Source organism: Lathyrus oleraceus, chromosome 1, assembly GCF_024323335.1.
Source record: "Lathyrus oleraceus cultivar Zhongwan6 chromosome 1, CAAS_Psat_ZW6_1.0, whole genome shotgun sequence".
Classification (NCBI taxonomy): Eukaryota; Viridiplantae; Streptophyta; class Magnoliopsida; order Fabales; family Fabaceae; genus Lathyrus; species Lathyrus oleraceus.
The window spans coordinates 453,378,706-453,397,015 of NC_066579.1; the positions used below are offsets into that span (position 1 = coordinate 453,378,706).

At 35.9% G+C, this 18,310-nt stretch overlaps 2 protein-coding genes across 4 annotated transcripts; one reads left to right on the forward strand and one right to left on the reverse strand.

The window, feature by feature from the left end:
• Positions 1–261: 261 nt before the first annotated feature.
• On the reverse strand, positions 262–2,752 carry LOC127083868 (protein MAIN-LIKE 2-like). The gene is made up of 4 exons (XM_051024230.1): positions 2,607–2,752; positions 1,796–2,505; positions 1,621–1,711; positions 262–1,536 (listed from the first exon to the last, which is right to left on the reverse strand). The coding sequence occupies exons 1-4, from the start codon at positions 2,664–2,666 to the stop codon at positions 463–465; spliced, it is 1,935 nt and encodes a 644-aa protein (XP_050880187.1). The 5' UTR covers positions 2,667–2,752; the 3' UTR covers positions 262–462.
• A 6,294-nt stretch (positions 2,753–9,046) lies between these two features.
• Positions 9,047–15,347, forward strand: LOC127083854 (oligopeptide transporter 4). Of its 3 annotated transcripts, none has more exons than XM_051024199.1 (6): positions 9,047–9,699; positions 11,470–11,567; positions 12,834–13,400; positions 13,735–13,987; positions 14,165–14,347; positions 14,483–15,347. In XM_051024199.1, the coding sequence occupies exons 1-6, from the start codon at positions 9,187–9,189 to the stop codon at positions 15,098–15,100; spliced, it is 2,232 nt and encodes a 743-aa protein (XP_050880156.1). In that variant the 5' UTR covers positions 9,047–9,186; the 3' UTR covers positions 15,101–15,347. The 3 variants fall into 3 exon arrangements, with proteins under 3 accessions (XP_050880156.1, XP_050880166.1, XP_050880175.1); XM_051024209.1 differs by lacking the exon at positions 9,047–9,699 and adding an exon at positions 11,077–11,109; XM_051024218.1 differs by lacking the exon at positions 9,047–9,699 and adding an exon at positions 11,214–11,359.
• The last annotated feature ends 2,963 nt before the right edge of the window (positions 15,348–18,310 follow it).

Consider the following 18,310-nt stretch of genomic DNA (forward strand, 5'->3'; position numbering starts at 1 on the left):
CAATTTTTATGAGTTAGGTATGGGCACCTGAAGTTGGACTCTTTGACATTTTATCTGTTATCTGACCTATAATGTTTTGTATTATTGCATGTGTTTGTGTTAGAGTTATGAATTTTTGTCCAACATAAGAAGTGAAGTAGACACCTTAAAGTTTCCAATGCACTTGGTCCCACCTCAAAATAATTAAAAATGAGTGAGGTAGGTCCTTGCGAACTTGACCCAAAATTAGGGTTTCTGTCAAAATATGTGTATGTGAATTTTGCCAAAAGGGACCAAATTCAAGCCCTTCAACATAACAATAACAAGTCCTTGAATTAGGGTTTCTGACCTATAAATTTTTGTATTATGATATGTGTTTATTTTAGAATTATGAAAGAAACCTAATGTTTGGAGTTTACACAAAGATAAATTTGACATAATACGAATTGATATTAATAAAATTTGGATTTTACACAAAGAATCCTAATGGTGATGACCGGGATCACCTAACCGACCTCCGGTCCCACATCCCCTAGCTACCCTAACCCTTGGCCCTAACCCACGTTGACGATTCTGCACCGGTGTTTGTTCATCTGATGGTCCAGGAGCGTCATTACCTCCTACAGGAGAAGATCCGTTGAGGTATTCAGCCAACTCAGCATAGTCTTCAGTATTCAATGATGGTGTACCGGCGTAGCTGAGCTCATGACCCATGCCAGAGAAGTTGGGGTGTGGTTGACTCATGGATGGGCGACCGGGACGGTTGAAGGGGGACATGGGTGACAATGATGGGTCTAGGAAAGGTTGGAAAGGTTGTTGGGGTGTTTGGAAGAGATATGGTTGTGGGATGTTTTGGTATTGTGATGTTTGGGGTTCTTGGCTACGGTAGGTGATGGGGCGGTTAGTGTTTTGGGTAAGGCGACTTTGGTAGGGTGATGGTGTGGGTGCGAAGCGATGTTCGGTCGAAGGTTGATGGTCCATTTGTTGGTGGTGGTATGGGGGATGTTCTTGGTTTTGGGGTTGGGTGAATGGCATGTTTTGGTTGTATGTTTGTGTGTTTGTGGAACGGAAAGTTTGTCGGATAGGTGGTTGTGAGTAACCGGGCTGAGAATGTTGTTGGGGGTTAGATGTTGATCCTTCTTGTGTGTAACTTGTCTGGCGTGGGTCGTAGAGGTACATATCATCGGCGATGAATTGAAATCCAACTGATCTATACCAAGCCATATAAGTACGACTTGGTTTTACCTCATTTGGCATGACTGCGTCAGTTAAGACATGGTCATGACGGTGCTTCAACTTGCGACACTCTGATCTAGCGAAGGTTTGCCAAGGGTTGTAGTTCCATTGGTCGTTCACTTTACGCATATGCCATTCTCCTAGGCTAGCTGGGGGATCTGGGATATTCTGGACCATACCAAACTGCAGCTTCACACGGTCGGTGTTGTGCAGCTCCACTGTTGTGAACCGTATTATCGGTGTGCATGTTGTCCATACGGCTGCGTCTTCAGGGTTGATCTGATGCTCATGATCCATATTAAGGTATGGACGCCAAATGAACTGAAATGTTAAAGACGATAGGATTTAAATGAATGTAGAAAAAGTCAACATAATATGAAGAAATAATGAAATTATTTTGCTTACGTCTGCCGGTCGAAGGTGATCCAACAGGTTGCGATATTGAGTAATACAATGTCTCGGACATCTGCTGTAATTCATACCGCGTGCCGACCATCTACACCAAAAAGTTAAAATAAATTAGTTATGGGTAATAAACTGTAAGGAAGGAAGTAAAGATATAGCAATTTAAACAACTTACTTTTTTGCATATGGAAAAGTGAAGGGGTTGCTATTGACCGGTGCTAGAGACGGTAGTCTTGACCATCCCCATGCTTGTAGCAAAACGGCACATCCAGAAAATGTAGAAGTATCTTTGTGGGAGTTTTTGCACAAAGAACTATAGAGATAGGCTAGACATGCGGATCCCCAACTATAACTACCTATTCTATCTATATGTCTAAGTAAAGGTAAGTACATAATATGCATGCTAGAACCACTACCTTCGGGAAATAAAAAGGATCCTAGTAACAACATAATGTAACACCTAGTTTTGATGATTCGAGCATCTTCGGTAGAATGCTCATCTAAATAAAAACTATTATAATATGACTTTAGGCGTGAAAGTAGTATACCTTGTCCCCTAGCATTATCATCTAACAAATCAGTGTTTAAAAGCTCCATGCAAATTGAATTTGCATAGTTGGTCTTACCATTAACAGCTTTGCCTTCAATTCGTAGTCCTAAAAGCATGTAGACGTCTTCTAACGTCACGGTACACTCACCGGTTGGAAACCAAAATGTGTGTGTCTCTGGCCTCCATCTTTCGCATAAGGCTAGAATGAACTTGTTATCTATAGACCAAGACATAATTTTGCTAAGGTGACCAAAACCGGCGAGTTCAACATAAGGTTGAATCATCGGGTCCATTGGGACAAATTCGTGGACTCGAGTTCGAAACCTTGAGACCTCCTATAATAGAAATAATGTAACACTTGACTAAGTCGGTATTTAAAAATAAAATGGGGTTGGTGGAGATGAAACATAAAAAAGAAGTATAAGAAAAAACTTACGTATGTCGCGATGTTTGCAACTGTTCCTCTGTGTGCTTCGCCCATTGTGAGTAAAGACATATTGTTGGGGAGTTGGTGTAGATGAAAATGGAAGATTTTGTTGAAGATGAAATTGTAAAAGAAGTAGTGAGAAATGTAGATGAAGTAGTGAGAATGTTGGTGTGGAAGAATTGTTGAAGGAGTGGATCAATTTATAGGCAAATGGAGGAGTGCATGAAAAATTGTGTTTGTATGGTGTCTCCACCTCATTTGGCGACCATGTGCAATATTAAAGTGGGGGCGCCATTCAAATTGGCGACACCCTAGGGCACATGCATGCAAGGCTAGTTCTGAATGCTTGGTTTCGAGGACTGACTCCATGGGGGCGCCATTCAAATTGGCGACCATGTACAAGCCTTAAAGGTAGGCGCCAAACCAATTGGCGCCACCTTCTACATGTCTGACAAGTGGCATTGTTGTCTCCTGCATGCTGAACAAATGACTTATGGATGGCTTGCATGATTGACACATCATCTCTGACCATCTTAGGTGTCCGACACGTGTCTGTCTTGTCTCCTGCATGCTGATGACTAGCTTCTTGATGGCTTGCATGATTGACACATCATCTCTGACCATCTTAGGTGTCTGACACGTGTCTGTCTTGTCTCCTGCATGCTGATGACTAGCTTCTTGATGGCTTGCATGATTGACACATCATCTCTGACCATCTTAGGTGTCCGACACGTGTCTGTCTTGTCTCCTGCATGTTGATGACTAGCTTCTTGATACCTTGCCTGGTTGACACATCATCTCTGACCATCTTAGGTGTCCGACACGTGTCTGTCTTGTCTCCTGCATGCTGATGACTAGCTTCTTGATACCTTGCCTGGTTGACACATCAACTCACACTGTCTTGCAGGATCGACACGTCATCTCTGACACGTGGCTCTCTAGTATCCTGCATGCTGAATACTCACTTCTGTCTTGCATGACAGACACATCAACTCTTGACTAGCTAGCATGCTTGACACATCAACTCACACTGTCTTGCATGACAGACACATCAACTCACACTATCTTGCATGACAGACACATCAACTCTTGACTAGCTAGCATGCTTGACACATCAACTCACACTGTCTTGCATGACAGACACATCAACTCTTGACTAGCTAGCATGCTTGACACATCAACTCACACTGTCTTGCATGACAGACACCTCATCTCAGAAATTACTTGCATGCTTGACAAGGTATCTCAGACTAGCTTCAATGTGAGACACTGATACCATCTATTTAAGTCTCTTACTATCACATTCATCTGCACTTGCAAAATACTTTTCATCTCCAAAATACTTTTCATCTTCACTCACATTCATCTTCACTCACATTAATACTTATCATCTGCAAAATACTTTTCATCTTCACTCACATTCATCTGCACTTGCAAAATAGTTTTCATCTCCAAAATGTCATCTTCATCATTATACAGTATCAACGTTCACTGCAACGGTGAAACTTTTGAGTCTGAGCTTCATGGTTTTTGTTTTAGAAACACTGATACCATTAGAGTCACGATGAAGAGAAATGCAACCTTTTTGCATTTCAAAAAAAGAATACAATCCTTTATAGCATCAGGTATTGTGTCAAAGATGACATATCAGAATCCTATATTTTTTGAGAATGGTCAATGCAAGTTTTTCCCCCTAAAGATACGAAACGATGAAGATGTTGAAAGCATGTTTCTTAGTCATGAACATTCAGGCATGGATTGTATCGAGTTGTACATTACTCTACAACCATGTATACCGTCTCAACAGTCTCAACTAACAGATCAGGATCCAGCTGGTGGAGATGCTGCAGATGATGCACAATGGTCAGATGAACTCAACCCAGAAGCAGAAGTAGAGGTCGATGTTGTTGATGAAGAAGAAGAGGAGACTGAGATACAGGTTGATCACATCCTGAATAACGACGATGAAGATGAGGCTCAACAACCACCAATACCTCCTACTCATGCCTATATTCCTCCTCAACATATGACAAATATGGATCTTCACGATGATGAAATGTCCGACAGTGTCTTCTATAATCCGTATCCGAGACCAGTAGGCGAATTAAAGGTTGGAGACATGTTTCGTACCAAAGAGGAATGTGTCTTGGCAATCAAAAAATACCACATGAACAACTTTGCTGACTTTACGGTGAAACACACTGATTCTAGAAGGTATGTTATCGAATGTCGTAACATGCTTTGTAAGTTTCGTTTGGCTGCATCTTACAAGAAGAAAAATGACTCTTGGGAGATCGCTTCAATAGACCCACCACACAGTTGCGTCGCAACAACCGTTCAACAAGATCACCGTAAACTGAGCACAACTTTGATATGTCGAGACATTCTGCCATTGGTAAATAAAGACCCATCCGTGAAGGTGAGTATAATTATATCCCATATCCGAACAACATATAATTATACTCCATCTTACAAGAAAGCATGGATTGCGAGGACAAAGGCTATTGAGCAGGTTTTCGGCAACTGGGAGGACTCATTCAAGGAATTACCACGGTTTTTATGGGCACTAAAAACTTATGTCCCAGGAACTGTGGCAATTCTGGAGACAGTGCCAGCAATGATGCCAGACGGAACCTGTGCTACAGGTAATAGAATATTTCACCGTCTCTTTTGGGCATTTGACCCGTGCATCAAAGGTTTCGCTTTCTGCAAACCTCTCCTGCAAATTGATGGCACTTGGTTATACGGAAAATACAAGGGTACGTTGCTCATGGCAGTTGCACAAGACGGTAACAACAATGTATTTCCCATTGCCTTTGCTCTTGTTGAAGGTGAAACGGCTGCTGGATGGGGTTTCTTTCTTCGACATCTCAGAACGCATGTCGCTCCACAAGCCAATCTATGTCTGATTTCTGATAGACATGCTGCCATCGAAAGTGCCTACAACAACCATGACAACGGATGGCATGATCCTCCTTCTACACATGTCTACTGTATCAGACACATTGCACAAAACTTCATGCGTGCTATAAAAGATAAGAATCTTCGCAAGAAGGTGGTGAATGCTGGGTATGCTTTAACTCAACCGTCTTTTCAATATTATCGTGATGAGATTCGACTGTCTAATGAAGACGCGGGGAGATGGATAAATAACATCCCAGTAGAGCAGTGGACAAGAGCATTTGACGGTGGTTGTCGATGGGGCCACATGACAACAAACATTGTGGAATGCATGAACGGGGTTTTCAAAGGAATTCGAAACCTGCCCATAACCGCCTTGGTAAGATCAACCTATTATAGGTTGGCTTCTATGTTCGCAAGCAGAGGTGAAAGATGGAGTGTAGTGTTAATGTCCGGACAAGTATTCAGTGAATGTTGCATGAAGGTCATGAAAGAGGAGAGCATCAAAGCTACGACACACGCTGTAAGAGTGTTTGACCGTCATAGACAAAATTTCAGCGTCCAGGAAACAATGGGCAACAGCGAGGGGAGACCAAATTTAGCCTACGCGGTTAAACTACACAGAAGTTGGTGCGATTGTGGAAAATTTCAGGCCTTCCGCATACCTTGCTCCCATGTCATTGCAGCATGCGCTTATACTCGTCAAGACGCTTACACCCATTTATCTGATGTGTACAAGGCTAACACCATCATGAATGTATATAGTAAAAGCTTTTCAGTACTACCAATGGAGGATTACTGGCCTCCATATGAAGGAGATATTATTTGGCACAATGAAGAGATGCGTAGAAAGAAGAAAGGAAGGCCAAACAGCACACGTATAAGAACAGAGATGGATTCCACAGATAAAATGATAAGATTATGTAGTATCTGTCGTCAACCAGGACACAACAAAAACAACTGTCCCAATCAAGGAGCATCATCTAGATCTTAAGCTTATTGTAACATGATATCTAGATCTTAAGCTATTTGTAACATTGTATCTAGATCTTATGCTTTTTATAACATTGTATTTCTGTAACAATCAATCATTATATATCATTAAGTTCTTGTTACAACGAGTTTCATAACCAACATCAGTACAAAACATCTGAAAACATAAATAATTCTAACTGATTACAACAATCAAATTAATATCGTCTCGACCGAACATCATTTCCCTAGCATCCTTATCAATCTTCATTCGCACCCAACCAAAGATACTGTCAAGTCTCTCAATACTTCTGATTTTTCCCCTTCTGGTATTTTCCCGTCTAACCATCGAACCAGCTCCCTCTTCAGTTGATCTAACGTGGTGATGTTCCAAAACAGCATCAGCAATTGAGGTTTGTCTCTCGCATAAATCACCTTACCGTATCGGCGACGAACACCAAACATGATAGCCAAATGATTATATGAATTGTGGAACAATAGGTCACACTACGCATCTATTTATAAGACAAAAAAGGCATTTTATGAGGGACTCGGCAATTGAGTTGGCGCCTCCTTTTAAAACATACACATAGGCGCCAATTGGATTGGCTAGGGCACCTACCCTAGGCTAGGGCACCTGCCCTAGCCAATCCATTTGGCGCCTCCATTCAAGTTTTAACAACAGTCGCCATATGAACAACTTTCATGTTCATCAAAAATCCATTTGAAACTTGGAAGCTCATCATTAATTTCAAAACATTATAGGTCATTTTGACATAAACCCTAATTTTGGGTCAAGTTCGCAGGGACCTAACTCACTCATTTTTTATTATTTTGAGGTGGGACCAAGTGCATTGGAAAATTTAAGATGTCTAGTTCAAATGTTATGTTGGACAAAAATTCATATTCCTAAAAGAAACACACGCAATAATACAAAACATTATCGGTCAGATAACAGTTGAAAAACTCAGAAGTCCAACTTCAACTGCCCATAACTTTCTCAAAAAAAAATCCAAATATTGCAAAATTTATATCCAAATTCATTGTCTTGAAAAGATCTACAACTTTCATGTTGGAAGTTTTTTCATTTGAGGCTTTTTTAAGGGAGGCGCCAATTGGATTGGCGCCCCCTCTTAAAAAATTACACACAGGCGCCAATTGGATTGGCTAGGGCAGGTGCCCTAGCCAATCCAATTGGCGCCTTCTTGCAATTTTTAAGAGGGGACGCCAATCCAATTGGCGCCTCCCTCTAAAAGTGGGGTATATTGGGAATTTTTTTGAAAACTGGGTTATTTTGGGAATTTCTTCAAAAATGTGGGTTAATTAGGTAAAAAATCTGCGTAATCCATTATTAGGATATTACCACCTTTATTCATTTTCAAAAGGCGTCGCTATGAGAAAGAAAACAAATCAAGTCAAGCTTGGACAGAGATACATTATTACATACATGTGCCAGCCATTATTACATACATGTGCCAGCCAGCAAATTCACAACCAACTTGATTTTTCCAACGTCACGATGATAGCCATGTCAAACCAAAAACAAACGGAGTAAACCAAAACACTGTCTTGGGATCCTTCATACTATGCAGGCTGCATCATTTTTCAAATTTTGTTTACATATTTAGTGCATATATGATCAATATAATATTAACTATCAATATACATCAACTATCAAATGTAATTAAAAAGTTAAATTTATTTACAATAATGATTAAAAAGTGTATTTATCTTCAATAAAAAAAAGGTGTATCTATCTATATAAATCTCTCACCAAGAGAAGATTATAATTTACTCTCTTAAATAATTCGATCTTAAAGTCAAATAACAAATTTTCAAAATTAATAAAACTATATCTATATCTATTTGTTTGATAGTCACTACACCATTCAAATTCCACTATGAATTATGATTCCTTTGTAAAAATAAAAAAATACTAGTAGTACATGGATTTATTTGATGATTTGATGAATATATAATGTGAACGGTTGAAAATAGATAAATGGAGATCAATTAATGGCTACAAATGAATCTAGTTTTTAATGATGAAAGTATGAATCCGGTTTTCTCCTATCATATCCATTTCACATTAAGAGTTTGTATGTTTCTTCTTTATTTATTAAAATACAGTTATTCCTAGCATCTATAAACTAATTATGTTCACCACCATCCACACACAAATAAAATAATAAAAATTGTCAAATAACACATTTTTTTTAAATTAAATACTAAAACACCAATAAATATACAAGAAAAAGAATCAATTAGAATCTACTCTCTCCATTCCTTTTTAAGTGTCACTTTTTGACTTTTTACACATATCAAGGAAGCTAATCATTATCGTTACTTTTCAAACAATAATTCTTCTTTTACCTATAATACCCTTAATTATTTATTACATTCACTTTACTTTTTTTCTCTCTGCAATCATTATCTAGGGGTAATTTTGACAAAATTGCAATTAATACTACCTTGAACTTTGTAAGTGACAGTTAAAAAGAAACAAAATTTTTGTAAGAAAGTGACACTTATAAAGGAACGGAGGGAGTACTTTAATATACCAGAGAAAGAGCCACTAACAGGAGAAGATTACAACTAACAGTATTACAAGAAAGCTTTATATAATAACAACCCTCAATTCCAATGTAACAAATATTCAAAACCTTCGCCACTCTCTCTCATCACTTTCTCTCTCTAAAACTCCATCTCTAACAGAATGAACACATTCGATACAGAGAAAGTAACAAACCAAAACGAAGTAGTAGAAGAAGAAGACGAAGAAGAACTATCTCCAATTGAAGAAGTTCGTTTAACCGTAACAAACACCGACGACCCGACTCAACCCGTATGGACTTTCCGCATGTGGTTTCTAGGTCTCATTTCATGTTCAATCTTATCGTTCCTCAACCAATTCTTCGCTTACCGAACAGAGCCTCTCATCATCACTCTCATCTCCGTTCAGGTGGCGACACTCCCAATCGGTCACTTCATGGCGGCGATTCTACCGTCGAGGAAGTTTACCATCCCCGGCTTCGGGTCGAAATTGATGTCGTTTAACCCGGGTCCGTTTAACATGAAGGAGCATGTGTTGATTACTATATTCGCGAATGCGGGAAGTGCATTCGGATCCGGGTCGCCTTATGCGGTTGGGATTGTGAATATAATAAAAGCGTTTTATGGAAGGAGCATTTCTTTTCATGCTGCTTGGCTTCTCATTATTACTACTCAGGTGAAGTTTCTTTTCTTCACACACTTTTTTTTCTCATCAATATATTTATTTAAAAACTAAGATTAGATATTTTGAATTTTAATATATTTTTTGGGATATTTTATTTTAGAGGCGTTAATTACTAGATGCAAGGATTAACGTGAGAAATTATTATGTATTGTATGGTTAAAATTATTATACTATATTGTATGGGATACTTAATATATTAGCGGGTTGTATAGGAAAAAAAGATATATAGCTGGTTCTTTGTCCTTTTCATAACCATGTCATGTTTGACTCATTGTTATACTCACATTATTTCACTCAAAAAATCATTTAGTATGGATTTGGATTCAAGTTAGAAAATTAAATTAAAATTAAGTAAGTGTTTGATAATTAGTTAACAAAGTAATTTTCACTTTTCAATAATTTTTAAACTTGATAATTGTGAAGATTCAAATTAGTTTGTTAAGAAAAAAAGCATTTTCATGGATCATTGTGAGGTGGAAACAAACATGCTATAAATAGTTGTGGAAAATAATGCTTCAATACAATGAAACGTGAAAATAATAATGTGATTATTTAGAGTTTTTGAGTTGAGGCAATTGTTTTAACATAATTTTGATCAAATTGATGGACATCGATTTTAAAAGTGTTTTTTTAATATATATTTTTAAAGAAAATAGATATTTTCAAATTTTTTTTTATAGATTAAAAGATTAATTTGGACATCCAATATTTAAATATTTATTATTAAATTTTTTGTCAATATTACATCATTTTTAAAAGGTATTTATCTTTAAAATAATTTTTATAATAAGTTAATTGAATTAAATATTTTTGAAAATTTGATATTTAAAAATATTATAGTAAAATGAGAAAATATCTAAAATAATGTTTTATAAAAAAATAATTTATAAATCAGTTATTTATTTAAAGTTTGTTTAAAAAAATGTAATTTTAAAAAAAAAGTGTAATTCTATAAAAATCAAATTCTAACAAAAGACCCTAGTTTTTCGTTGACAAAAATTAACTCTAAGCATGAATTAATTTTCTAAATTTTTTTTCTTTGTTTTTAAAATTTAAAATTTAAAATTTTTTCCTCCATGAATTAATTTTCTAAATGTTACTCAAATGAAAAATGAATTAAATATAGTGGTTCTTGTTTTTATATATACATATTTATTTCAAAATTACATTAAACAATAAATTTAAATTTAAAATTATTTTTAGAGTCCAAAACAATAAATTATTATCTCAAATTAAAATCAATTCTATAAAACAATCCAATATATTTGTGAACATAAAAAGCGACGTTTTACAGCTATAAAGTCAATTTTAACTCATTTAAAACCAAGCACACTAAAAGCTGCTTTCTCATTATCTCCTTTGTTTGTTTACAATTGCAGGACCAGTCCCTTTTTATTTTTCGTTATATTTCCTTTCTACCTTCCTTGTTAAATTTCATTCAGAATAATTACTTGAAAATTTTAATTATTATTTTAGCTCATCATTGTTTTGTTGAACATATTCCTTGAGTTACTTTATTTTTTAAAATTTGGGAATTGTTTTGTTGAACATATTCCTTGAGTTAGTTTATTTTTTACAAATTGGGAATCTTGAAAAAAAATCGGATTTCTAATAGAACCTTATACTTACAAAAGTCTTTTGCCAACTAGTTGTAATATTAAGTATTGCTTAATCATTTGAGTGCATTTATTTTATAATAATATATGTATTATATTTTATTTTCAAGGAGCTACTCAATTTGAATTCATGATGAATTTTCAGGTTCTGGGATACGGATGGGCTGGGTTGCTGAGGAAGTATGTGGTGGAGCCAGCCCATATGTGGTGGCCCAGCACCCTTGTCCAGGTCTCACTTTTCCGGTACGTCCATATAAACGAGTAAACAATCATTTTAGTCTCTGAATATACGATAACAATAACCAAACTTTATCTCACTAAATAAAGTTGGTTACATGATTTTCGCCATAATATTCTATCTAAGACCATGTTTCTATCCCGATCATAAATCTCAAGACCTTTCTTAATAACTTCTTTTATTACTAGTCTCTGAATATGAAAACTATAAAAATATTTGCTCACCAAATTTATAAGTTTATTAGTTTAGTCTCTAAATATACTCTGTATCACAGAGTATCATTTAACGTGTATTTCTTAAGTAGTACTTAATAAGATATTGAGTTGTGTATTTCTTAAGTTGTACTTAATAAGATATTGAGTTGAATAGAGATAATCATGCATGAATATGATCTTAATAATTTTCCTCGTATGTAGGCATTTAGTGAGGAGGGACTTATGGAGATAGATATCTTAATGAATGCGTGTGGAATGTATTTTGTTGAAATAAAAACACTGAGATGGGCCAGCTGGGCCATATGCAACTCAGACTTCAGCACTGTTGACTTCAATATTAGCAACTAGCCAGCCATAAGAACGTTATGTCAAACATTTCAATTTGTTTTCATACCGCAAATATAAAATATATGTGATCATCCATAAGTTATATAAGTCTATTAGATTTAGGATTGACCCGCAATTGGTAACGGCTTAATGGCTTTGTGGTCCACACCATGTGACCCCATGAGACTTGTTTCCTTTCATACTAATATTGAACTCTTTTCTCACCTTAAGTCATTTGACTTTGATTGTGACAATTTGGCAACCCTTGTATGCAAATATAGGAGTTAGCTAGGACTGAGGACAGTCTTGTAGCCCTTATATGTTGGGAGAGATCAGTGAAACTAAAATTAGCAACATTATAATTACTTGTGAGGAAAAAAGGATCCAACAAGGCAAAACATGTGCATTGAGTAGTTGCTAATGCATCATTACTTAGCATTGAAAAAGTGAGTAAAACATTGTTTGTCCTTAAGGATGTAAGAGGCAGTAACATTGGTCTTAAAACAAGTAAATCAAATGCACTAAAAAGTATGTAAAAACTAATCTGAAATCAATTTGGTTCTTAAATTAATAAACTTACTTATATGGATGGCACGCTAAGTGCCATGTAACGTGCCGCATAGGATATAATGCTTATGTGGCTTATTACCAGCTAACATTACCTCTTCTGTGATTTCTTTTCTTTGACTCATCACTTAATTAGATGCAAAAACTGTTGTTGGTATGCAGAGCTTTGCATGAGAAAGATAACGACCACCGAATGTCACGGGCAAAGTTTTTCTTTATTGCACTAGTATGCAGTTTTTCATGGTATGTGATCCCAGGATACTTTTTCACAACACTCACAAGCATATCATGGGTCTGTTGGGTATTCTCCAAGTCAGTCACAGCTCAGCAGATAGGCTCAGGCATGAAAGGCCTTGGAGTTGGCGCCGTTACACTTGATTGGTCTGCCGTGGCATCATTCTTGTTCAGCCCTCTTATCTCACCATTCTTTGCCATTGTCAATGTTTTTGTGGGCTATGCATTAATAGTCTATACTGTGATTCCCATTGCATATTGGGGCCTAGATGTTTACAATGCTAAAAGGTTTCCAATTTTCTCCTCTCACCTTTTCACTGCTGAAGGTCAAAAGTACAACATATCTGCTATTGTCAATGACAAGTTTGAGCTAGATGTTGTAAAGTATGGAGAGCAAGGTAGAATTCATCTAAGTGTGTTTTTCGCTCTCACTTACGGCTTTGGATTTGCAACCATAGCATCCACCCTTTCCCATGTTGCTTGCTTCTATGGAAGGTAATAATTCTATCCAAATTATTTAGAATTGATGTTTTATTTCTTACTTAATTTAGAACATGTTTGGGTTGACTTATTTGAGTTTATCTACTGAAATAAGTACTTTTGAGACTGTATGGGAGGACTTGTGAGATTATTGAAAGAAACAATTAAATTTAAGATGAATTTTCCCCACAACTCTATTGAGAGTTCGTATGCAGCATTTTAAGATGTTTACACTATGACATAGTTGAACATGAGAAATTAAATTACTTTACAGCTTATACTTTTACTGAGCTATAAGCTATGTCATTCAAAAGTTTATAATTTGTTTGATGTAAAACTAAATATGCAGGGAAATTATGGAGCGGTATCGTGCTTCTTCTAAGGGTAAAGAAGATATCCACACAAGATTGATGAAAAGATACAAAGACATACCTTCTTGGTGGTTTTACGTGTTGTTGGCAGTGACACTCGCCGTTTCTCTTGCGCTATGCATCTTTCTCAATGACCAAATTCAGATGCCTTGGTGGGGACTTCTCTTTGCCGGAGCTTTAGCTTTTGTGTTTACTCTCCCTATTAGCATCATAACTGCCACCACAAACCAGGTTAAGATCTTGAAACTTTGTCATAAGAACTCTTATTGTTTCATATACTAGCTAATCCAATATCTTAAGTTATATTAGATTAAGTCATAAAATTGGTATGATATCTAACATATATGTCAAAAATGATATGAATATGTAATGTGCATTTTAACTGAACCATTTTCTTTCTGAATACAGACACCAGGATTAAATATCATCACTGAGTATGTCTTCGGTTTGATTTACCCTGGAAGACCAATCGCAAATGTATGCTTCAAAACCTATGGTTACATTAGCATGGCACAAGCAGTCTCCTTCCTTAGTGATTTCAAGCTTGGACACTACATGAAAATCCCTCCAAGATCAATGTTCTTAGTTCAGGTAAATTACGGTTCCACTGATCTTCCCACAAACTGTGTTACAGAAAAACATAAAAGAAATATAACACCTAAAACAATTTTGAACACTTACTCATAGTTTTCTTCTGACGCATTCAATTTGTTCATACATGTATAGTTCATAGGAACAATGCTTGCTGGAACCATCAACATTGGGGTAGCATGGTGGTTGCTAAACTCTATCAAGAATATATGTCATGATGATCTCCTACCAGAAGGTAGTCCTTGGACATGCCCAGGTGACCGTGTTTTCTTCGATGCTTCGGTTATTTGGGGTTTGGTAGGACCAAAAAAGATATTTGGTTCAGAAGGAAACTACAGTGTAATGAATTGGTTTTTCCTTGGAGGTGCAGTAGGACCAATAATTGTTTGGCTATTGCATAAAGCCTTTCCTAAACAGTCATGGATTCCTTTGATTAACCTTCCAGTTCTTCTTGGAGCTACCGGAATGATGCCACCAGCAACACCTTTGAACTACAACGCTTGGATTTTCTTCGGAACGGTTTTCAACTTCTTTGTGTTCCGTTACAGAAAGAAATGGTGGCAGAGATACAACTATGTTCTATCAGCAGCACTAGATACCGGAGTTGCTTTTATGACTGTTCTGCTTTACTTTTCACTGAGTTTGGAAAATAGAAGTATTACTTGGTGGGGAAATGATGGTGAACATTGCCCATTGGCATCTTGTCCGACTGCGAAAGGCATATCAGTTCCTGGTTGCCCAACAAACTTGTGATTCTATGCCATTTTAATGGAAAAACATGTATTATGAAATGCAAAATGTAATTCATAAAACTATGTTTGCCTGTAAATAGTTAGTGTTACATGGTAGCATTGAGGTCTAACGCAAATGATTACTACGCAAAGTGTGTGGTGTAGACCTCAGGGTACCAAGTTGATTTCGTACTAGTAAAAAAAAAAGTCACTGTTGTATGGTTTTATAATACTTGGGCTCAATTCAATGAAAGCACCAATTGGTAGAATTTAAGCAGAATGAAGAGAGCTTAACCCAAAAGACTAGTCCATTAGGTGGAAGAGCCCTCATGGCTTAAATACCATATTGAGCTCTTTCATCTACACAATGTAGAACTAAAGTTGACATACTCTTTAACAACTACAACGACTTTCACTTTACCGACAGAGACCCCCGATATCACCCTTTCTTTTTTGAGCACCTTGATTCATCATGTAGGTATTACTTTCAATGAAAACATCAACTATTGTCTTAGAATTTAAACAAATGATGAGAGGTCAACCCAAAAGACTAGTTCATGGAAGAACTTCATGACTTAACAAAGTGGGAAAAATGATCCCGAGAAACTATAACGTGTCAAATCAATACACACCTATCAAAAACACTTGCTATTAGATGTTCCATTTTCGGGAAGCACATCCATTTTTCAAACGGTATCGAATCACTGAACCACTAACACAAAGAACAAGAGCATTGAGAATTGTATCGTTATTTTCTTATTTCCTATATAGTGATGTGTATGATTCCCTATGCGTTGTCAACTCTCGTAAAAATGATATTGAACAAATTTGTGGTCGTGCTCTCTTTTATCGAGCAAACTAGGAATAACTTGAAAACCATTGTTGCCGTCATCTTTAACATCTACAATTCGCTCAATGTATTTGTGCATAAAAAACATTTCTTCAATATGGATGATATTTGGTAATGTTGGTGGGGAAGATGGTTTGCTAATGCGAGTATCCTTGAAAACAATTTTTTTAGATGTAAGAGTTGGAGAATCCGGAAAATATGAGTCACACATGTTCAAAGTAAGAAGGACAACGTCTCGTAGAATTGTCACTCTCTGTCAGTTTGACCTTTTTAGGGGCACCCTTCGTTTTAATTAGTTCTGAAGGTGGTTTCAAATGTGTGATTTTCAGATATGCAATCTCCCTCAACTGCCCCTTGATGTGCAATTTCATGTTGTCATTAATTTTCATGAATCTCTCTTAGATCACTTCCCACTCGGTAATGATAGATATGTTTGATTTATCATCATTCGTCACACCATCATCATCAAACATGAGATTTTTTCAAGATACCAAAGAGAATAACATAAATTCAAAAATAAAGGGGGAGATATGTAAGATAGGGAGAGATATACAAGATAGGGGAAAATCAAGTGTCAAGCAAAAAATTCTCATCAATATGTTTTGTCATCATAAAAAAAGGGAGATTGCGAAGAAGATGTTTATCATCTATCTTAGTTCAATTTTGATCAAGACAAAAAAATGAAGGCAAAGATTAATGAAGCTTGTCAAAGAACAAAAATGTTGAAGTCTATCTAAATCAATTATCAAGTTTTCAAAAGTCATTGGATGTTGAAGTAAAAGATGATTTGATCACTAAGAAAGATATTCAATGTCAATTTATTGTATATAAGCTTTAGGTGCTAAAAAATCTTCATTTATTCTTCTATAAAATTTCCAAAACGTTCATGCATCAAAATATTTTATTCCAAGTCTTTTAAAAAGCAAAAAATCAACTTTTATTTGAGTACAATCGGTTGTAATATTCATTCAATCGATTGAACATCCATTATGCCAATTAAATTTGAATTTACTTAGTTTTTCGTAAACTGTGGCAATTTGGAACTGCTAAATTCACATCTCTTTGAATAGGTATTTAAAATTTGAATTTATTATGTTTTTTCTTGTAGCGGTTTGAAAGCGCTACAATTTTACTGCTTTCTGAAACAACACACTAGTTCGTAAAATGTGGCAGTTTGAAATCTCGGTAGTTTGCACAGTTTTTTTTTGTAACAATACACTATTTTGGAAACTATAAATCATTGTGATTCTAAATCATTTTCAATGATCATGAAAATGTTTCAAAATTTTGAATCTATTCCAAGAGACATCGTGCGATATATTTAAATCATTTTTCATCATATTTTTCATTAACCTCTTTCATTAATCATTTTTCCATACAATTCAAAATAGTTTTTAGAACTATCCATTGCTTTAAGTCATGAAACTTTAAGCATAAAATTTCGTTTCTTTAAAAATTTTCATTCATTGTCAAGAGCACATAAAGTATTATACTTTGATTTGTATTCAAGGGGAAGAGAAGAGAAAAATTATTCATCTTGAAACTCAAGTCAAGTTGAAAAGATTATTTAAATTTTATTCAAAATTTGTATTGTTTGTACACCATAATTTTTGATGTGATCATCAAAATGTTTTTGTGATTGCTTTAAAAGCTTCTTTGAATCGAGGTGATTCATAGTCCACCATATGTTTGGTGCTTGTGAAATTAAGGAAGTGATGCGCTTCTTTATTATGTTAGAAGATTGTATGCTAGATCTAGGTGTAAGGTTTGTACAAAGATCTAACATATTAGAAAATATCTCATGGAGTATGAGGGACCTAGATGTACCCCTGGTTGGAAAGGAGAACCAAGATATATCCTTGTGTTCTTTACATTTTTCCTTTTTATATTTCTGCACTTTACTTCATAAGTTCATAGAAATAATTCTGGAAAAACTAGAACATAAGAACCATCGCTTAAAAGCGTAAAAAAGTCTTAAAATCTAATTCATCCCTCGCAGTTTGCACACTTATACTAACAGTATGATCCCCATCCATCCCCTGAGACTTGACTTAGATTGAGGTAGATGTCTCTAGGCTCCATCACCTGTTGGGGTTGATCGAAAGTATACATGTTAAAGAAGTCTTACATCGCTTAGTTTTGTAAATGAAGAGAGAGTCCAAAGCTATATAGGATACAAGTTCTTTGAAGTTCCACACCGCTTAGTTTTGTGAAGGAATAAAGATTTCAATGTGATAGATAAGATTCAAGTTCTTCATTCCAAGATGCACCAGTGAAAAGTACTTTAAGCTTGTATTTGACTTTCTTTGTTCTCTTATGCTCTTGTATTAGAGTGATGTGAGATGTAGTCAAATGTTTGTTTTTGAGGGTGTGAGTGTACTG

Coding starts and splice junctions, on each gene's coding strand:
- LOC127083868 (XM_051024230.1), bottom strand. CDS start 2,666: ATGTCTTTACTCACAATGGGCGAAGCACACAGAGGAACAGTTGCAAAC. Junction 1,712..1,795: donor ACTTTTCCATATGCAAAAAA/GTAAGTTGTTTA, acceptor TTTTTGGTGTAG/ATGGTCGGCACGCGGTATGA. Junction 1,537..1,620: donor ATCACCTTCGACCGGCAGAC/GTAAGCAAAATA, acceptor TTAACATTTCAG/TTCATTTGGCGTCCATACCT.
- LOC127083854 (XM_051024199.1), top strand. CDS start 9,187: ATGAACACATTCGATACAGAGAAAGTAACAAACCAAAACGAAGTAGTA. Junction 13,988..14,164: donor TAACTGCCACCACAAACCAG/GTTAAGATCTTG, acceptor TTCTGAATACAG/ACACCAGGATTAAATATCAT. Junction 14,348..14,482: donor GATCAATGTTCTTAGTTCAG/GTAAATTACGGT, acceptor ATACATGTATAG/TTCATAGGAACAATGCTTGC.